At 39.3% G+C, this 22,614-nt stretch overlaps 1 protein-coding gene across 1 annotated transcript in view; it reads left to right on the plus strand.

Moving 5' to 3' along the window:
- Positions 1–1,152: 1,152 nt before the first annotated feature.
- The window catches only part of LOC103463073 (N(G),N(G)-dimethylarginine dimethylaminohydrolase 1), a 118,669-nt gene continuing 97,207 nt past the window's right edge, over positions 1,153–22,614 (plus strand). The window contains exons 1-5 of the mRNA XM_081606049.1: positions 1,153–1,354; positions 1,661–1,726; positions 2,704–2,810; positions 3,374–3,459; positions 4,312–4,415. Of these exons, the coding sequence (XP_081462175.1) occupies positions 1,239–1,354; positions 1,661–1,726; positions 2,704–2,810; positions 3,374–3,459; positions 4,312–4,415 (479 nt within the window). The 5' untranslated portion in view covers positions 1,153–1,238. The remainder of the gene's footprint in view (positions 1,355–1,660; positions 1,727–2,703; positions 2,811–3,373; positions 3,460–4,311; positions 4,416–22,614) is intronic.

Here is a 22,614-nt window from a genome sequence, read left to right on the forward strand (position 1 = left end):
AAAAAGGTCTGCATATTGCCTTTAAGATCTTATGCTGGTGATGAAAAGCTAAAGAACTGGAAACTGGTACAACTGGAAACAAAAGGGAATGTGGATAGTAATAGATACCACAATTAATTACACCTTACGAAATTGTTACATCAGTCTTATAACTTGAGATGTGTAATTCTAATGTTGTCACTACACCCCTGCTGTCACTTAAGGTACCTCTGATTAACACAACATAATGTTCAGTTGTTCTATTTGGACAGTTTCTTAGTCATCTCTAACAGGAAAATCTGTAGTTCGTCAAAAGATCTCATTGTCAAAAGGAATCAGTCAGGGGAGGACAGAAAATAATTTCCGAGATCATGGAACACAGTGGAACTGTTACATCACTAACTGGACGTTTCCCCAAATTGAATGAAAAGATAAGACAAAAATTGCTCAGCAAGCTGCCAACTGACTTACAGCAATTAAAGAAACTAAGAATTTAGGTAGTAAAAGAGAAACCTTTGATAGATGACGGAAACATAAGTTCTTGTCCAAAGTCGAAGTTTTAGGCCACAATTCCAAATATGTTTTGTGTAAAAGCACCATGCACATCATCATCAGAGTGGACAGCGAGTGCCTTTAAAATAAGAGATTTTGAGGGTTTTTTTTGCAAAGAAGAGTAGATAAGTACTGTCATAACAAGATGTACCTACTAAGTTGTTATAGTCCACCTGAATAAGACTAAAGGTTTTAATACAATCAAAAAGTTCCTCAACAAAATATTAGCTTAATTGTGTGCTCACTAATCCAATCAAGTTATATTACTGATTTTGTTTATGAGTATTATTGTTATTGTGTGAACTTTTAAGAGCAGTTAGTGGTTCAATTTTCTTTGAGACATTTTATTTTCATAAATAGTGATCATCAGTCGTTGGTTGCAAACAAATCAGCTCAAAACAGAGACAATTTATACTGGTAAATCGAGTCTCTCAGAATCTTATTTCACTCCAGTTGAGATTAAAAAGTTGAGTTTTTAGTCCATTTAGTGCCATTATCAATGAAATCTTCTGAATAATGTTCAAAATACAGGACAACTTTGCTGACTTCAACTTGAGATAGTTGCAGATGCTCCTTACAGACACAAGGGGGCACCAATGAGCGGAATTTTCAACCGGAACTTGTTTCCACGTGCTGCCTGGAACGGAAGTAGGTTTGTTTTGATGCCGCCAGCAACCTGAACAACGTGTAGTTGCGTTTTTCCTGCTATGTGCTCAACAATTTTGCAGAAAGTACAAAAAATGTCCAACGTGGAGGCTCACATCGATAGCTACTGCCCAGAGGAGGAGCAGAAAAGGACCAAACGGAAGATGTCTCTCTCAAAGTAAGTAGACAGCTGAGTCGTCGCTGCTTGAATCGTCAACTTGTGAATTCTAGCCTGTTTTTGTTGTACGGGGTTTAAAGTCGTTCCAAAAGGTTGACGCACTGTCATATACTTGTGTATTGTTTTTCTTCTTTGAATCACACAGCAGACTATCGTTTCTCTTACAGCTTTGATTTGAGTTTATATTTTTTTTCCCGTTTATGTACATTGTCACTCCTTTTTTCCCTTTTGCTGGATTGTTTGTTTTTGTTTTTTTCCCCTCCAAAATAAGCCCATATCTTTTCTAATTTGTTTGCTCTGGTCTAGTTGTGGAGTTTGTGGATCAGAGGAAGCGAAGTATAGATGTCCTGCCTGCCTCACACACACCTGCAGGTGAGTGGTTTTTATTTGTATTTAGACAAGTTTTTTTTTTCTTTCTGTCAATCGCTTGTTTTCTCTTCAAATGTAGACTAAATAGTACTGAAAATATTATTTTGCTTTTTGATAGTCGATGTTTTCAACTCCTCTATTTATTGTTTGGTCTCTTTAATGCGTCTATGTTAGTTTACCGAGCCTATGTTGAGGTTAACATAGCTTAGTTGTTAAGTTAACCTATGTTAGTTTAATTTAGCTGGAACGACAGATGTAGTTTAATATCACCAGTGAAAAAGAAGGAAAATGTTGCTATGTTTACCATGAAAGAGTCACTAGACGTTTCTAACACCAGTCTATAAAAATCCTGCACCTTTTCGTGGAGAAATCTAAAATTTATGATCAACTCCTGGCGGTGTTTTTGTTTTTACTGTCTGAACTTTACTTTGATTCACTTCCAGTAACAACCTGCCAATAGAAATGATTCATACTCTGTTCCTAGATTTCTGGGGATCCTGAAGTATTTATAACCCAACCCTCAAATACAAAATGTCACAGCAGAGGTCATAGCTGGAATTTTTATTTGGCTAAATGGTCCTACCAAATGTCCTGCCCATTCTCATGGTTTGCCTGTTGGTTTTGGTTGCTGTTCAGCATTCTTCATTGCACCGTTTACTAAAGACACGGTCTCTGTTTGACATGAACCAGACACTTGTCTGTCTGTGGAAGTCTGAACACTGTCTGTGTGCGCTAGGATTTACTCCCACTCCCACAGATTTAGTCTTAACAGATTCAACCAAAGTACCTCTATACTAATTCAATCCATTTTTGTTAACAAAATGCCAATTAGTAATGCATCTAAGGAAACCACGACACATGCTACAGCTGTCACAGAAGTTTTAGTTGAAGTTTTAAAATGATATTGCTCAGTTATTATTCTCTTTGTGTGTTTTGCTTAGAATAACTACATTTTCATGTTCTGTATATTTATTTTCCAGCTTGCTGTGTGTGAAGAAACACAAGGACGACTCCAGGTGCAGTGGTGTTAGGAATAAAACAGCTTTTGTGACTTTGTCACATTTTGACGAAATGACCCTTCTCAACGGTGAGAATCTGCTCTGCAAAATATTTTATAAAGAAACTTTAAGAGAAATATGTACTTAGATAACTTTTCAAAAGCATTTGTACGGCTTGACTAACAAAAATGACCACATAATCGTCAATTGTAAGGTTCAGTTTTACCCATGTGTTACTGTTCTTGTACTCACAATTGTGTTTGTGTGTGTGTGTGTGTGTTTGGGGAAGTGTTTTTCCAACACATTTACTTTATTGTTTTTAAATCTCTTTTTTCTCTGTTCTGCCTTCTGTTAGTCTCTGTTCCTGGCAGACTGATGCTGCTACCTCTGTTTTTATTGGGGTTTTGTTTTCTTGTGGAAAATGACTTTCACTTTTACACTTCATTAGCACCAGTTTGCAAATCCAATGAAACATATATGTACTTCTCTGTTGTAAGCTTTTGATTTTCTTTTTCAGTGCAGAACTCAGAAAAACAAAATATAAGAACAACTTTTTTTTCCCACCATTATAATAACTGACTTGTTTAATACTTGGACTGTATTACATATCTACCCTGAGACATTTACTGTTTTCCCTTTGCCTGTAATGTAGACTACAGGTTTCTAGAAGATACTGGCAGATTTGCTGACGGCGCCACCAGAGATGATCTCATCCAGGCTCCACGTACAACTTTGAAAGTAAGTCTGAGATCATGCATTTATTTACCGCCCTTCACTCTTGCTTTTTTTATTGGAACGCTATTACACTGAACATTTTAGTTTAGGATTAGTGTAGGATGTTTGAAAATTAGGGTTAAAACATTTCCTGAAATAATTCTGTTTTATTTCACAGAGCTTGAGGCAAATAAATACTGAGCTTAAACGAACAGTAAATACAGCGTTTTGGGTTGCGGCTGCAGCTGAACAGTATAATAAAGTGGCTCCCAACAACTCTGTTTTCGATTGCAGTTAAACCCTTAAAAGCATGAAAATGCATGATTAATATGGATTTATCTATTTTCTGTATTTCACATTTTATTCTGATTTTTTACATCAATCTAATGTTCAATATTTAATTAACTGTCTGATTGCACAAACAGTAAACAGTAGGGGTGCACCGATTTATCGGGCAGCCGATTTCCTTCATTTTGGCAGATTGGTGCTTGGCCGATTTTTACATGTGAACCAATCTTATCCGCCGATGTTATCAACGTCGGCAAAGGTCTAAAAATCACTGTGCTTTTCTTTTCTCCTGTGAGAGAGGTTTGACTGACAAACCGGCCGACCAGGTCATTTCTCTGCATTGACAGTTAACTGTAGTCACCCCATTGTTGCCAATTCAGCAACATTCTAGTAATATTGAGCAACATTTCAGACAAAAATTTGGTATCAACCAAAATTGGAATTGTTAAGTTGAGCTTTTTAAAAGATCGGTAATTGGCGATCGGCCAGAAAACTACAATCGGTGCACCCCTAAGCTGTGATAAACTCCATGTTAATTGCACTATTTTCCTCATATTGTAACTGGATATTTTATTTCCTGTTGAACAGGGAAAGAAGTTGGCCTCCCATGCTAGAAAGATGAACATCACCCTGAGGTTTCTCCCTGCCAGCTTCTCAAAGAGCAAAGAAAACTCCACCTGGTTTCTTACAAAGTAAGAAAAACGATCACTAAAAGATAATCAAGCCCATTGTTACACATGAGAAATCATTATCACATAGATAAGATGCATTTAGCCAGCAATACAGAGGCAAACTATTATTTCAGTCTCTTTTCTATCCTGTGTACTAATTTCTTCTCTTCAGTTCTTAAATATTTATCTTCTCTTTTTTAAATTAATTGATCTTGTTGTCCAAATCCTGTTGAAACAAATGTGAAATATCAACATAGTGAAGTTGGTCCAGACTATCTCACGTCGATGTAATGGTATAAAAGGAGAACCAGTTGCTACTCTGATTGAAATGTGCTCATGTTCTTGCAGTCTTACCTAAACATTAGTATGGACTCAGTCACCCTGATGACATAAAGTCCTGATCCATGTGTTGTTTTGCCACATGATGGCACTCTTGTTAAGTCGTTGGTGCCGACTGTACTTTGTTTATGGTGTAGCCCTCTTTTGTTAGCTGCTTTTTCCATGTCTGAAATTATACACCAGCTGGGGTAATTAAGCAGTCATTGATGTTATTAGTTGATATTACTTAATTCTTGTAAGCGTCCTTGCCCTGTAAAACACATTTATTTGCTTTAAAATACTAGATTCAATTTACTTTCTGCTGGCTGTCATTTTAGTGAGCACTGTAAAGGACAGATGTGAACTTTAATAACCAGCTTTACCCCGTGTGATGTTGTCAAGACTACGAGATCAAAGACAACAATATATTTTCTTCTCCAATTTTTTATTTTTTTTATTTCAGAAGTTTGTAGTTGTGCTAAAGGTTATCAATGTCACTGGTAAATGTAGGATTTGTCCTTCATACTGATCAGTCATTTTAGATCAGGCATTTGCAGATACTAATCCTATACAGAATAGGGCTATAGTGATGCAATAATCTCATGATACGATACATGATATTCTGCTCACAATACGATATATATTGCGGTAATAATACAATTTAATACGATTTTTATAGACTGGTGTTAGAAACGTCTAGTGACTCTTTCTTGGTAAACATAGCAACATTTTCCTTCTTTTTCACTGATGATATTAAACTACATCTGTCGTTCCAGCTAAATATGACATCCAAACTATATATATTGCGGTTTATGTATGAACTTTAAATACAATACAATTCAATACACTTTTGCGTTTTTTTTAAAGATTTTAGAGGGACAGAGTGATTTTGGTGACATTTTGTGACTTATAGAGTTGGATTTAATTAATTTAACTGAAAACTGATTAAAAGCACCAACTACACAATACCTGGACATGGACACAGACTTAAAGTCGACAGCTGGACAAAATGAATCAAAGAAGTGGTGAGAAAACATGTTTCTTTTAATTGAAACGGTACAAACTGTAGCTTACATGCATTTGTAAAGTAAATAAAGTGCACCAAGTACCTGCTCTGAATAGTTTGATACCTTTTTAACACTTAACATCTGAAGGAATCCCTCTAAGCCTGATGACCTAATCACTCTCCCGACGAAGCAAGCAGTGAGTGAGCAAGGTGACAGTTGGATGTTACGATACTTGCGGATGAATAACGATTTTTTTCTAGGATAGAAAATATCGATATATATCGCAAAATCGATATTATTACACAGCCCTAATACAGAATTGCAGTTAATATATATATATATATATATTAACTATATGGAAGACTGGTAAGTCACCAGTCTTCCACCCGGGAGACCCGGGTTCGAGGCCAGGCTGGGGGCTGGGGCAAAAAGTTACAACGGTGACATTGAGCTGTCAGTGTGGGTCCTTAGGCAAGACCCTTGGAGCTATATAGCCTACCTCATACCATGAGAGACACAAATAAGCATGACATGCCGGCTCAGACGTCGCCCGGTCAAACAAGGTCTGCGTCAGGTGCTGGGGGACCAGAGCACCCTGATGAAAAGTGGGCTACTGGAACAAGACGGAAATGGGCGAGAGATGAAAACATGGATCTGTTGGAATGCTACTACTCAAGTAATCCTAGTCAGAGGGGCTACATGCAAAGACTGTGGGAGGAATGGTTAGCTCGACATCCCCAGTCAACACTAACTGCCAAACAACTAGTAGCTCAGTGTTCCAACATCCGCAAACGGCAACTGCTGTCACAACTGGAGATTGACGAGGTACGACACAAGTGCTACGGGAAGGAGCCAGGATGCCAGGTCAGAAGGGAGTCAACTACGACTCCCCGCCCAGAGACTGGGTATGTAGCCCCAGTAATGAACGAACCATCTGAGCTGAACGAGGCAGCAACTGACCTGAGAGAGAGAATCATGGCCCGAATGAACACCAGACGACCCCGACGCCAATTACAACGGCTGAGTGAAGTACCATCAGAAAGTCTCATTGAAGATGTGAATTCGGCATTGAGAACGATCCCTACCAACACCATAACAGAAACCAATGAGCTGATATACAACTCAGCATCAGTGATCCTTGAGATGCTTGGTTATAAGAGCAACCATGAGACCCAATACCCACCATGGAAAAGACGGTTAGAGGCTAAGATCAAGACAACAAGGAGGGAAGTGAGTCAACTGTCAGAGCTCCAAAGGGGTGCAATGAAAAGATCAGTACCCAAGAAGTACAGCCAGATGCCCATACCTGAAGCACTCGAAACTGCCAAACAAAGGCTCCAAGCCTTGGCCAGCCGCCTAAAGAGATACACGAGAGAGAATGAAGCCAGGAGGATTAACCGGCTCTTCGCCACCCAACCAGCTAAAGTGTACTCTCAATGGCAGGGTAATAACAACAGAGCAGACCCACCCAGGCTGGAGACTGAACAATACTGGAAAGGCATATGGGAAAGGGAGGCGTCCCACAACAGCAATGCACAGTGGCTAACCTCTCTACGAGAGGACCACAGCAACCTCCCTGAACAAGCCCCGGTAACCATCACTGTGGCAGATGTCCAAGACAGAGTCTCGGGTATGAAAAACTGGACAGCACCAGGACCTGACATGATCCATGCCTACTGGCTTAAGAAACTCACTGCCCTCCATGAGCGACTGGCAGCTCAACTGAACCAGCTGCTACAAAATGGGACTCACCCTGAATGGTTAACTGAAGGGCGAACAATCCTGATACAGAAGGAACCCTCGAAGGGTTCAGTCCCATCCAACTATCGGCCAATAACCTGTCTCTCTACAACATGGAAGCTCATGTCAGGCATCATAGCGGCTAAGATAAGCGGGCACATGGATAAATACATGAGCAAGGCACAGAAGGGCATAGGCATAAATAGCAGAGGAGCCAAACACCAACTCCTTGTAGACCACACAGTTGCCCGAGACTGCAAAACCCGACACACCAACCTGTGTACCGCTTGGATTGATTACAAGAAAGCCTATGACTCAATGCCACACACTTGGATCATTGAATGCTTAGAGATGTACAACATCAATAGGACTCTAAGAGCCTTCATTGCAAACTCGATGGGGCTGTGGAAAACCACCCTTGAAGCCAACTGCAAACCACTTGCACAAGTGTCCATCAAATGTGGCATATACCAAGGAGATGCTCTGTCCCCACTGCTGTTCTGCATAGGCCTGAACCCTCTCAGCCAAATCATCAACAAGACTGGCTACGGATACCGACTCAAGAATGGGGCTATGATCAGTCACCTCCTCTACATGGATGACATCAAGCTGTACGCCAAGAGCGAGCGAGATATCGACTCACTGATCCACACCACCAGGATCTACAGCACTGACATTGGGATGTCATTCGGACTAGAGAAGTGTGGTCGGATGGTTACAAAGAGAGGGAAGGTCGCCCACACAGAAGGGGTCTCACTCCCAGAAGGAACAATAGCAGACATAGAGCACAGCTACAAGTACCTGGGAATACCACAAGCAAATGGCAACCTCGATGAGGTCACAAGGAAAGGAGCCACAGCCAAATACCTCCAACGAATAAGGCAAGTCCTGAGAAGCCAGCTCAATGGCAAGAACAAGATCCGTGCAATAAACAGCTATGCCTTACCAGTAATCAGATACCCTGCCGGAATAATTAGCTGGCCAATGGAAGAGATGAAGGCCACGGATGTTAAGACTAGGAAGCTACTAACCATGCATGGAGGATTCCACCCCAAATCCAGCACCCTGAGACTGTACACGAGCCGTAAGGAAGGAGGCAGAGGACTAGTGAGTGTGAGAGCCACTGTCCAGGATGAAACATCCAAGATCCATAAATACATCAAGGACAAAGCCTCAACAGACGATGTGCTCAGCGAATGTCTCAGGCAATGGGGAACAGAAGACAAGGTGCTGGAAGTACCATCATGGGAGGACAAGCCCCTACATGGGATGTACCACCGACAAATAACTGAAGTGGCTGATGTCAGGAAAACCTACCAATGGCTGGAGAAAGCTGGACTCAAGGACAGCACAGAGGCTCTCATCCTGGCCGCCCAGGAACAGGCCCTAAACACCAGAGCAATAGAGGCTCAGATCTACCACACCAGACAAGACCCAAGGTGTAGGTTGTGCAAGGAGGCCCCTGAGACAGTCCAGCACATAATAGCAGGGTGCAAGATGCTGGCAGGGAAAGCGTACATGGAACGACATAACCAAGTGGCGGGCATAGTGTACAGGAACATCTGTGCAGAATATGGACTGGAAGCCCCGAGATCAAAGTGGGGAACACCCCCAAAAGTGGTGGAGAATGACCGAGCTAAGATCCTGTGGGACTTCCAGATCCAGACAGACAAGATGGTAATGGCGAACCAACCGGACATTGTGGTGGTGGATAAAGAACAGAGGAAAGCCGTTGTGGTGGATGTAGCAATACCAAGTGATTACAACATCAGGAAAAAGGAGCATGAGAAATTGGAGAAATACCAGGGCCTCAGGGAGGAACTGGAAAAGACCTGGAAGGTGAAGACCACAGTGGTGCCTGTAGTCATCGGGGCCCTCGGGGCAGTCACCCCCAAACTGGAGCAGTGGCTCAAACAGATCCCAGGAACAACATCAGACATCTCAGTCCAGAAATGTGCAGTTCTAGGCACAGCCAAGATACTGCGCAGAACCCTCAAGGTCCCAGGCCTCTGGTAGAGGACCCGAGCTCAGAGGATGAAACAGACCACCCGCGGAGGGTGAGAAGGGAATTTTTTTTATATATATATATATATATATATATATATATATATATATAAAACTCTGAAGCTGCATGATATGAGGAAAACACACAGTATGTGGAAGAATTGGTGAATGTTATGACAATGTGATTTAAGATGAACAAATAAGTGTTAAGAGTCATAGCAAACATAAACCCCAATTAGGTTTGTGTACGTTAGGCAGGATGAGGTGAGTGCCAAGACCCCTGAAAAGGGCCAGAACATTATTTAAGAGAACAACTGTAAGCTGGTGCAGCATAGGATGAGCAGGTTGTTTTTCTTGGTATTGACACAAAGAACACTCTTGTTAATTGCAATAATTTCGAAGACATTGTGTTTTAGTTAAAACCAAAAAAGTTGTAAATACATTAGAACAAAACAGCTCTTCACTTTTGGTGTTTTTCTCCTGTTATTGTCTACATTTTTAGGTGAATGTTCTTTTCGATCCATAAACTCGTGTAATGGTATTTTTGTAACATCTTCATAGCTTGAATAGAATTGCTGGGTAATTTTAAGCATGTTTCATGGAAAGATTCACTTATGTCAAGTTGTAATTCAGTCATTGAGTCTCATTGTTGATTTCTTCATTTCTAACTTCCTAATTTTTTATAGGCCATCCATTGTCTTTCTCATCAGCAGCCATCTACCACTCTTCTTACAGATTTATTTAAGGCTGAGTCTTTCTACTGTCATCCTCAATTGGGAAAATGGAATACGAGATGTTATAGAACTTCATCTTAAAGTTTTATATGTCTGGAATATCAAGAATAATCAGAAGTGCCTGTAAAAAAAAGTGTGTTTTGTCTTTCCAAGAGATTCTATCCTGCTGCTTTACCTTTTACCATCTTTCTTTCTTCAGAATACTCATTCACTCTTGACTTTTGAAACTTTACTTCAGGGTCTAGTAACAGGTTCCAACTCCATCTGCTCCATATTTTTTCCTAATTCAGTAGATTGATGAATGTGGCAGAAAGTAATTATGGGATCCCCTTGAAGTTTTGGTTTTTCATAAAAGTTTGCCACCAGGAAAATGTTTGAAGGTGCCATAATCACACAAGCAGAAACAAAATAAGCTTAATTACTTTTGTTGAACTGGAATCTGAGGAGGCTTTGGTACCCAGCTGTTTGTTTAGTCTGCTTAATCTCACAATGTCTGACAGAAGTTCTTTTCAACAAGGGTGTTTCATTCACAGGCCAGCAAATGAACATCCAGTCTGGGATGGAAAGGTAGACAATTATTAGCCTGGGATCATGTGAGAATGTGCTTCAGAATGTACCAAGTACATAATATAAGAAGCAGATGTGGGAGCTGTGTGACTGCAGCTGGTTAGCGACATACTCATGCTACGTACCGCCGCTGCCAGAAGAGGATCATTACTGACAAACAGCTGACTGGAGGGCTTTCATGCCTGGCGATGGTGTGTGTATGCGAGTTTGTGTCCTTGATTAAATGTTATATGATGACAATGCAGCTGCTATTGCTTTTGCTTTTTGCCAGCATCTAACTTCAAAAAGATTGTACAAACCATACCGAGATTTACAAAAAGTCACAGACTGGCTCCCAGTTCAGCCTTTTGGAGGGTAAGTATATAATCGCTGGCATTTGGCAGAACATTGGGAGTAGTTGTGTTAGGGTGGAATTATGTTTTCTTTTTTTCTGCCTCGGCCTGGCATGGCTGGACATTTTCCTCGTAGACAGCCGGAGTGGACTCGACAACACATTCCAGCAGCAGTAACTGTGGGTAATAACTGAGGATATTTCTATAATAACTTGAGATAATTAGCAATATGAGCTGGTGTGGTTTTTGTGGCTGGCATATTATTTTACTATATATTGGAAATCAGGCCCAATTAACCAGGCTTTGAGGGTCAGAGGAGAATTAATTTTGTTTCCAGTTATTGACAGGTGTTGAACACCACACTGTAAAATTTAGTATTTTGTAGATAGAAGTGGAGGAAAATAGAGCTTTACTCCATTTGAAGATTAACTTTTTCTTGCACTCTTCAAAGTATTGAAGTGTCATTGCAATATTTTCCCTTTTTTCACCTACAGCTCCATTAAAAACAAATGATAGCTGTTTCAATTTCAGCTGAAAATTTGTGACAGAAAAGCTCCTATTTACTATCTGTTAAATTGTTTATTCCTTTATTCGTTTATTATAAGTACTAAAGCCTGAAGCAGCCTGTTTTCTGTGACCTGTCAATAAATATTTAAATCAAAACCAGTACCAGCATCTTACCATGTGGGAGGAGGTTGTCGGTGTTGAGCTTTAATGATGCTTGACGCGTCTATCATTACATCATGTCGGCAATCACACCCCTTCGTGTGGACCAAATTTTCCACACCTCTGAAATTTTGTGACTATGTGGACAGTTAAGTTCGGAAAAACATGGTGGACAAGCAGCCTGTCCCGGCAGGGGTTTTCAAAGACAGACATCTTAATGATTCAGCCCATAAAAACAAAAATACCACCAGCACACTCACGGGTGTCGCCATGTTTCTAATACAATTGTGTTTTTTTGTTTTTGTTTTGTTTGTTTTAACTTCTATACAGTAATACAGTTAACATAGGCAGAAAACACTGCCCCCTAGAGTCTGTCTGAATAAAGGCCACACAGTATAAATGCTGCAAAAGTTTTGTCGGCCTGATTCCGTGCGAGATGTACTTGTGTCAAGCTTAAAAAAGATAAATGCAGTCTTGCACCTCTTGATTTCTGAATCTTCTTTTTTCTAGAGCAACTTCCACACTGAAGAATGTTGTCAGTCCAACTTGTTAGCACCAAGATGAAGTGCATTCTCTCATTGAGATAAGAACACCATTGAACCTGTTCAAGAGTAAAATTAAAAGTCCAGCCACAAATGTAATTTTTGTTACATCCTTAATACATGAATTACATGGTAAAATGCTAAATACAGGGCCAAGTGCAACAAAGGCTTGTATGTTTATGTAGGATCAGGATCACCTGAAAAAGTTAGCTGTACTTTAGTTTGTAAAGTTTGAAATGACAAAGCAAATGTAAGAATCACATTATCCTGATCCTGCAGACTTTCAATAATCATTTTACAATCCAGTGCATCCTCTCTAAGCCTTATGCCATGCCGAATATGTGGTTGCTAGTGTAATTTGTCAAACTTTCACCAAAGCTCAAGTCAATTTAAAACACATTACATCACTAAGTGGACATTTGTTGCCTAAGACACTCTTGTTGGCATTGACATCATGGCAGGACTCCCTTATTTGCAATGGAAATAACATTATATAAGCCAAGAAAAAGCACGTGAGTACAAAGACTTCACTAGAGTGTCTTACATGTCTTAAATGGCAAGGAAGGTAGTGTGTATGATGGTAAATCTGGCCGTTTGGCATTACTGTCAAGCGTAGTGAAAATATCACAGATTTGCAATTATCCCTTGCGGCGGGCAAGCTGTGAAGGCTCACATGCAGATTGTAACAGCCAAACTGTAATTTTGGCACCTTCATTAGACCAATTAATGCAATTTTAGAAAAGCCTTTAGTTTAGTTTTGACATTCACCACAGATTTTTCTTTTACTTTCATGGCAGCTGAATGATTCAGTGTGATGGATGACTACACAAATTGATTAAAGCGTAGAAAATCATATTTCTCCCCCAGATGGGTGCTATGAATATTCATCAGGTCACCCTCCTGTGTGTTACGGCCTCTGCTTGCCAAACACTCAGTTGAACTTTAAACAGTGTTCTTAAGCTCCAGCAGACAATATTTTGGCTTTTGTTGGCTGATGCAGGGCAGAGTCTCTTCTAGCTGCTGTTGGAGGCAAATCTTACATCAGACTGTCAAACCCAGCCATTACAATTGGCTTATTGACTACAGTCTGAATGGTGCTCAAACTGAGTTAACCAGGAGTTTTCCTATACTCTGTTTAGCAGATGGAAGTAAACTTGCAGAAGGTTAAATTGAAATAAAAAAACTTCCAAACTTGAGCATCAGAAATACTTTCTCTTCAGATATCTGTTTTAAACATATGCGTGGAAACAAAAGCCACACAGAGATGACAGTCAACGCTCCACGTCATACATTTTCGGAGTTTATTCTAACATTTAAAAGTATGAAATCACATTGACAACACAGACACTTCAAACACACTAAAACAGACATTCATTTACCTGAGACAAATAGAAAAGAAGAAGAAAGAAAGAAAGGCAAAGACGTCTTTGGAGACTTGCAAAAGCAAATCTAGTTTGTTCCTCACCTGCACAAATTTTTATAGTAAAGGCGTATTTTTCTCTTTGAATTATTCAAATAAGGCGTATCTTTGCTCATCCAACCAGGAGATGTCTCGGACCCTCTTAAAAGTTAGGACCTCCCTACAATTTGTTTTCAAGATCAAACACCAGTTGTCACCTTTATCTAAACCACAGGTGTCAAACTCCAGTCCTCAAGGGCCGCTGTCCTGCAACTTTTAGATGTGCCTCTCCTGCACCACACCTGAAAAGAATAATTAGGTCATTAGCAAGGCTCTGGAGAACTGATCTACACAAGGAGCAGGCAATTAAGCCATTTCATTCCAGTGTTTTGTACCTGTGGCACATCTAAAAACTGCAGGACAGCGACCCTTGAGGACTGGAGTTTGACAGTAATGATCTAAACAAAGTGGAAGCAGAGCTTCTCCTCCACTGGCCTGAACTCGTGTTGTTTTATAGCTTTTCACAGATCAGAACTTCTCCTGATTCTTTCCCACACAGACAAATGACAGATCAAAAAATTTAGCAGGCAATCTGCTGTAACTACAGGTAACATAAAGGTCAATAGAGCAGAATAAGTTATTAATCCGAAAACTATAATTAGGCTATTTCAATCAAGACATGTTGTTAATAACTAGGATAAATCACAAATTAGATTATGTGTTTTACAGATATTCTATGTTGCCTTCAGTTTTACACCAGCTGTTTAAATCTTATCAAGATGATCAAAAGGTTAAACTCACACAAACAGCCACGACCCCCTGTGAATGCCTGCTCAGTCCACAGAGGTTAAGAACTGTGTTTTAAACTATAGAAAACTGAAACTAAACTATTTTAATTCAATTTATTGTGTTATATTTAATATAAACATATATATTATGTTTATATAATATAAACATAATATATATGTCTTATGTAAAAATAAATGTCCTCTGTTTTCATATTTTTTGTCTGCATGGGTTCCTTTTAGTTGAGTTCAGTTCAACTTAGTTTTTCTCTGTAGTGTCAGTTTACAACAGCTATCATCTCAAACCAGCTTTAAACATGTTTATTAGAGTACAGACAAGTTCAGTCCGGTGGGAGTTGGAGTTGTGATAGCTCAGTTGATGTTGCACAGAATCCATATGGCACCATTACTTTCTGTGAAAAGAAAAAACGAAAAGGTTACAAATAGTTATGGAAGTAATAATAACTTTGTCAGTGGTACAATCCAGGAAGGATTGTACCACTGACGATCGTTCCTAAACACAATGGCACTGGACTAGGCGTACTTTGTTTGGAAGAAAAACATAGACAAAGCACCAAGTTAAAGGAAATATGAATTGCAATGAATTCATATTAACAAGAGGAAAATCTTGGTATATCTTCAGGAAGCCCAAGGCTATAGCAATGCAGCCAAAGAAATGGCTTAGGATAACCTACCCCACTCTGTCAGCTTTATTAAAAATGTCCTATACGTTGGCAGGGTGTCTGCTTCATTAAAAAAAATAAAAATAAAATAAAATTGGTCATTTCCCACAACAGATACCTAAATATTCTTCTCAATATCTATATCCTTACATTTCGTACCAGTTGGTATTTTTATACCTTTTCTGGAACAGAAGACTCAACAAAGAGTAACTATATCTACACTACACCAATGGATAAACATTGGGTTCACATATTGCTTTAATTTCTCCTTTTGCTTTTTTTTAGCAAAAGTCCTCAAATCCCACCATGTTTTTCTAGTAGCACCCAGTTCCACCAGCATCCTGGCATGTGCTTTTGAGAAGAGGAAAGCACAGACTTTTGAATATAGTTCCATTCTTGTTGGATCTGTCCCATCTTTAATCCAGCCAGATGGATTTCAGCTCTTGACTGCCAGATTACCAGTCAGGCATTCTGTTAAAGTGATGATGGCACAAGTGACTCCAATTACTTATTTAATCAACATTGTGTGCTCTTGTTAATGAACTCATTCATCTTCGTCTGAGTCTGCTTTATTTCTTAGATGGTTTCTGGCACCAACTGTAGTTGGCTCACTAAAGTTTAACAGAATTTGTTCTTAGTTCAACATGCCTAAAAGAACAACGTTTAAAAAACATGTCAATGTAATAAAAAGCATGATCTCTGACTCTTCTTCTGGTGCAGGTTTCTTCTAATAAGAGTCTTTTAATTAGATGTGTTAGAACAGGGTAACAACTAAAACATGCATAAAACTGACCCTTGAGGACAGGAATTTCCAGATCAGGATCTCTGGATAATCTCCACTAGATGACAAGACCAAAAGCTATAGTCATTGGATTCTAACAGTGTGTATCTTCTCTTTAACACTGGCTAAACCTTGTGAGTTAATGGCTAAATACAGCTGATAATCCTCGAAAAGTTTTTATAGAGGGCAAGTACTGAGTTGGTGGTTCATTCCCTGTCTGTGACCAATATGCTTTCATGGTATTAGCAAAGAATTACAAAAAAAAAAAATCAAAAGATTCACAGGGGTATGTATGAACTTTAAAGTAAATTTTTCAGTTTGACCTTTTTCACATCCATCTTGCTGTCTTCCGCACATCAAAGATCAGGTTGATGGGTAAACGGACTACGGGGCAACCCCAGACATCCCTCTGCCCAAGGACATGCTCCAACTCTTTCTTGAGGATCCCAAAATGTTCCCAGGCCAGAGGGGATACATAGTCCCTCCAGTGACTTTTGCATCTTCCCCTGGGTCTCCTCCCATGGGTCATGCCCAAGAGGCACCCTGACACCTTTCTATGCAGAGAAGCAGTAGCTCTACTTTGAGCCAAGAATGAGTTCAGTCAGCCTCAGGAATCCGGACTCTCATTCTTTCAGCTTTGCCCACATTACTGCAGATGAACTCTAGGCTGACTGTCCATGTCCTGCTCCATCTTACCATCACCCATGAACAAGACTCCAAGTTCTTGTTGACATGTAGAATATCAGTTTCCTGGTAAAATCCTGGCTGATGAAAACCATTGCCAGTTTCAGTGGTGCTAGCAGTTATTATTGCTTGACAGAATATGCAGTAAGCTAACTCCCTCCCACACTGTGCACTTCGCAGCATTTTTCATTATGAAAGAATCATGAGAAAATCTCTGTTTGGAGGCTGTATTGGTGGTCTGTAATCAGTCAGTTTGACAGAAGCACTGACCGGTTATTTAGCTTGGGTCTGATTAAGGATGACCTATTACAAGTGTCAAGTATTGTCATACATTTTCTGGGAAAGTTGGACTCCTCCTATTACTATCATCTTGTTGTTGTCCCCTTTCGCTAATGAGCACTCCCAGAGCGGTTTCCTTTTCTTCTCCCCTCCCTCATTTCAGGATCCAGTTCTAATCACATCATTAACACCTGTAACTAAATTTTAATTTGTTGTTGGACTGACATCTTTGTTGCATCTTTCTGACAGGACTGATGGTATTGATCACTATACTATTTCTGGAAAAAAAAATTAATATAACTAACTAAGGTCTAGGATTCATAAAAAAAATAAACTCCCAGCTGTCTATTCTTGTCACAAGAGATTGCCTAATAATCTTAGTGCAGATGTGCTCAGTCTAATGCTAACACCCACCTGCTGCCAATGTTGAACAAGCTGTGCATTGGTTGCAAACTGATTGAACTTGGGGAGGATGTTCCCAGCTTTAGCTGGACCCTCCAGAATACACTAAAACCTACTTTAACGTTTCTGAACTTCTCACCTTCTACTGCAGGAAGCTGTCCTTTCATGAGCAAACATCTTAGCAACTGTTTTCTTGCTTGAGCAATGCAACAATTGAATTATTTTGCTAACAAGATAATGATGTAAAGCTCATGCACCAGTTTTGAAGCAAACAGTTTTCTAATTAAAGTGATAGGATTTTATGTTAGTCTTCTGCTGCTTCATTTTTATGGCTAACAATCTATTAAAACAAAGTTTAGAAAATAGGCTTCCTGTTGCGGAATTGATGCATATTTAATCACTGTTCTCATTAATCAAACATTAGCTGTCAGGGAAACCAGAGCAACAAAGCTAGAAAAACACAGTGTTTGTTTTGCTTCCAAAACTTTTGGCCATTTTTGTATAAAATGGCCTTACATAACATGTTATGTCAGTGAGGATGGTTTATGATCTGACCTCTGGGTATAAACTAAAGTTTACTATTCATTGCTTTTCGTTTCCAAAATCATCTATTCCATCATAAACACATTTCACAATGCACTCATTTAATTCCAGGTTTTTAATGGCCAGCTAGTTTTAGAGATTTGGTGATTAAAAACTGTTTTTTACAGTTTGGAAGTCAGTTAGGAGTGGGACTCAAAGTCATGTCAGAGTCTTGCACAAACATCTAGCATAAAACAGTCGGAGGGTGGAGCTGAGTAGGAGCCAGAGTCAACGGGAGCTCAGGAGATTGAGTGAGGGGAATCAAAAGGGGGAAAACCCAGAGGAGGAAATCAGCCAAAAACATAAAAGAAACATGGATGAGAATATGACTTTTATCATTTATCTGTCTGTTTTTTACATATGGTTTTTATTTAATTAGTTATTTATGGAAATATTGGTGACTGTTATGCAGATCTCATGAAGCTAGTGATTGTTTTTGAAAATAACTTTTCAGGAGCAATCAAGTTTATTTGTGCCGCACATTTCAGCAGCAAGGCAGTTCAAAGTGCTTTGCATCATGAAAACATTAGAACACTTGATACACACCATACTGTGAATAATTGTGAAAACCAGTAAGAGACATTGCATTTTGTCAAGTTCCATTGTTAAAATCAGCAATACACATCAGATATGTTTATCATTCTATCAAGTGTTATCAATGTCAGACTAATGCATCTAAATTGGAAAATTACAGAGCCAGAAGAAATGGACTATAATTCCCTTGTGTCTCTTTGGAAAGTTAGAAATCAGTTTTTTTTTTCTTCACATGTACAGTAGACGTTAAGAGTACACACCTGTTAAATGTCCAGCTTTTGTTTGAAATAAATGAGGCAATAATAAATGACTGCAAAACATTTTTCAGACATTTTTAATGTGGACCAGTATTATCATGGTACAAATGCAGCATATTATTATAATGCTGCCACCGCCATACAGTGGAGTCCTGCCTTTTCGCAGTCTGGTTTTCGCAGATTTTTCTGCGTGACCTTACTCCAAATTATTTGTGGAAAATCTGGCTATTTGCAGATTTTTTTTTTTTTTTCATAGAGGATATGTTAAATATTTGAAATTCCAAATACCGAAGAGCAGTGCTATTTGACACACTATTGACTGGTGTTTGAAAAGGAGGAGTGGCATTTATTTTTCTACCACACTAGTAACCTTGTAAAATTATATTGTTTTATCTTTAGGTAAAGGAAGCAATGAACAGATGTTAAGAATGTTCATATTTGCAGCCAGTTTATTGCAACTTTAGCTTTACAAATTTTCTTTCTAATTCATTTGGGTGTTTTACAGTTGAATTGTATCGGATAGGGTATGTGTTACTTTTGGGAAAAAAGGTTTTGAAAGAACATATCACTGCCTCAAATGATTACATCACAACAACCTGGGATTTTAAAAGGGGTGCTGGGGAGTTGGAGAAGGCCGTAGCTCAGTCAGAGCTTTAACAAAGATTTAAAAAGATCAAGTCTACTTCTTGAACACGTGTGTTGCATTAATGTTATTTGTTTACATTCTTAAAAACTTTTTGGCCTTGTAACAATCCGTATTCATTCAGAAAGACTTAGTTTCTGTTTGAAGAATAATCCCTCTAAAGCAAAAATGTTGTTAAATCCCGGCAGTTTTAGGTAGCAGACAGCTTATTGATAAGAACTGTAGCCCTTTCATTATAATCTCTGCATAGTTCAAAAGCCTTTTTTTTCCTAACAGATATTTTTCCAGTGTGCATGATTGACCTGTTGCACATTTATACCCTAATATTGAATGCCCTGACTTCCCTTTAGAGTTCATATTCTGTGGATGAACTCTGCAGTGTGACCTCTGGAATGCAAACCTGTGTTGTTGAGGCTTCTGTTTTCACTTTTTATGCTGTTTTCTTTCCTTCTTTTTTTTTTCCCCACCAATGAGTGATGGCGCTTACCCCAGGAATGCATTGTGGCCTTACCTGAAGTGATTGAAAGCTTCTTTGGGCAAGTCCCTTTTCCAAGGAAAGACATAGTTTCCATTTGAGGTAATGACAGAATAATGGTTTCACACCTGCTGCTCCGCCCCCTGTGTGTATTTGCATGTACAAACATTTACATCTGGAGACTTGCACTCTAGGGTGAAACTCTGCAGAAACAAAGCAAACATATTTATTCCAGTTACTAAGAAGTGGAAGTTGTTCCATATCTCCTGGAACAGGAAAGGCAGACCCTTCACCCTCCCCTTGTTTATGCTCCTAACATGCCGACTGCTACTGCTCATACTCTTATTGCAAACATCTCCCTTTCATTACAGCGAAATACTGATAAACACCTTTCATTGAGCATTTTAAACACACAATCTTTCTCCCTGCCTGTCCAAAGGTCCACTCTGATGGAACGCTATGTTCTAAATCCATAAATAAACATCAAAGCTATTTAAGTGTAAGAGCTCATGAAATATCACTGTTAGTTTTCTCCATTATTTTTCTATTTAAGGTTTTTTTTCTCGTTTTCCTACACGTTTCTCTCTGCTTACATTGTATAAGAAATTGCATAAAGATGAAGAGTAGAGCTGGTTTTCCTACACTGATTGACATTTTAGGGATCCCGATATCTGATTGAGTGGAATTGGATTCTAACTCTGTGGTTTTGCTCTGAGTTTTACTGCTGTAGCTGAAATTGATTTAGAACTTAGATAAGTTGTTGCACTCAGGCGTGTATTTAAATAAACTTGAGTTGAACTGTAACATGTCAGGAAGATGTGCAATTGTGATATTGATGTTGAAATTTGTGATCCATATTTGGTTGAGATGAGCCTATTGTTACCTAATCATGTTATTTATTTCCAATCAATATAATGTTCCCTTCAGTTTTAAAGCTTTTGCATGTAGCCAATGTCATCTGAATCTAATGTGGGCAAGGAATGTAGAGTGAGTCAAATTAGCTAAATATTCTATTAACATGTAAAGTGTAACATTTGGAATATAATGACCTCATAAATAATGCACCCAACCAGCCATTAGATATACACTGAAATATCAAGGACGATTTCAACTCAGTACATTGGAGAACTTTCGATGGAACTGATCAATACATTGATATTGTGAATAAAATAGATGAACAACAGAGGTGCACCAATTATGTTTCCCTTGCTTACTAAATTCACCAATTGTATAAAATTTTTCTTTAAAAACTGATTTTTATTATGTGATCACTTCTGTTAAGATCCCAATGCTCTATCTGGCAATCCAATGGACATGTCAGTTATCTGAACATTGGCACTCACCATGGTGTCAACCGTAAAGCCTCATCCAGAGGGGATTATAGTGTAGGACTCCATCCATCCATCCATCCATCCATTTTCTTTACACCCTTGTCCCTTAGTCCCCTCCCGACACACCTAGTGGGGTCGGGAGGGTTGCTGGTGCCCATCTCCAGCTAATGTTCTGGGCGAGAGGCGGGGTCACCCTGGACAGGTCACCAGTCTGTCTCGCAGGGCAACACAGAGACACACAGGACAAACAACCATGCACACACACACTCACACCTAGGGGCAATTTGGAGAGGCCAATTAACCTGACAGTCATGTTTTTGGACTGTGGGAGGAAACCGGAGTACCCGGAGAAAACCCACACATGCACAGGGAGAACATGCAAACTCCATGCAGAAAGACCGGGGCCGGGAATCGAACCCAGAACCTTCTTGCTGCAAGGCAACAGCTCTACCAACTGCGCCACTGTGCAGCCCGTTAGTGTAGGACTGTTTTTCAGAATTTTATTCCTGCCCCATTAGTTGCAGTGAAAGAAACTTAAATCTTCTACACAATAAGACATTTTGAAAAAAATGCATGCTCTCAACTTAGTGGGAATAGTTTGAGCATGGTCTCTTCCTGTTCCAACATGGCTGCACATCAGGGGACAGAGCAACGTCCGTAAAGAGATGGGGAATCAACGTTGGACTAGAAATGATTGTCAGCCTGATTGGACATCTTTGGGATAATAACTTACCTCACTGATACTTAAAATAAAACACTTTGAGACGCTTTCACTCAGTAACAACATCGTCACTGAAGAGTGCAGTTAGAACAACCTGACTGGTGCTTAATATGATGTGTTCACTGATCAGAAAAAAATTGAATTCTTAAGTGTCCAATAGGTTCATAGTTGTTTAGTCGATCATACTGGTTACCAGCTGCCCTTCCATCCTTAGTGAATATATAAATAAAGTTAAAAAAAAACAAGATAATTTCATCATTGTGTTATTAGTCTACAGTGTTCCAACAAAAAATTAAAGTAAAAGTCAATGTGCTCTGTGGATTTTCTACTCAGAGATGTTAGAAAATATTTTGCAGGCATGCTTGTTTCACCACAGAATTCTTGGATTCATCTTTAGTAAATAATGGCAGCTTCAAAGACAGTTTATTGATCTCATTTTAGAGTCCTGAACTTGTTTCCAACAGGAGACCACATTTCTCTCCCAACTCAAACAGGGTTGATACCTCTACAAAGTGAGTGTGCAGAAATTTAATGAATAAAAAGAGCTGCAGAAACAAATATCTCAGATCAAAAGAAAGCTCTAAGCTATGCTCTGAATCTTTCTTAGAGAGTAGTGAAGCCGTAATAACAAGCCCTTGTATGTGGCATACAATTATACTTTTTCATCTTTCTGAGGTTGTGCTTGATCTCCATCTCATGGATTTCATGCAAGGCCTTGCTCTGTATACTTTGCCAAAGAAAATGGTTGATGAAC

This window comes from Poecilia reticulata, chromosome 4, assembly GCF_904066995.2.
Source record: "Poecilia reticulata chromosome 4, P_reticulata-male-v2, whole genome shotgun sequence".
Lineage (NCBI taxonomy): Eukaryota > Metazoa > Chordata > Actinopteri > Cyprinodontiformes > Poeciliidae > Poecilia > Poecilia reticulata.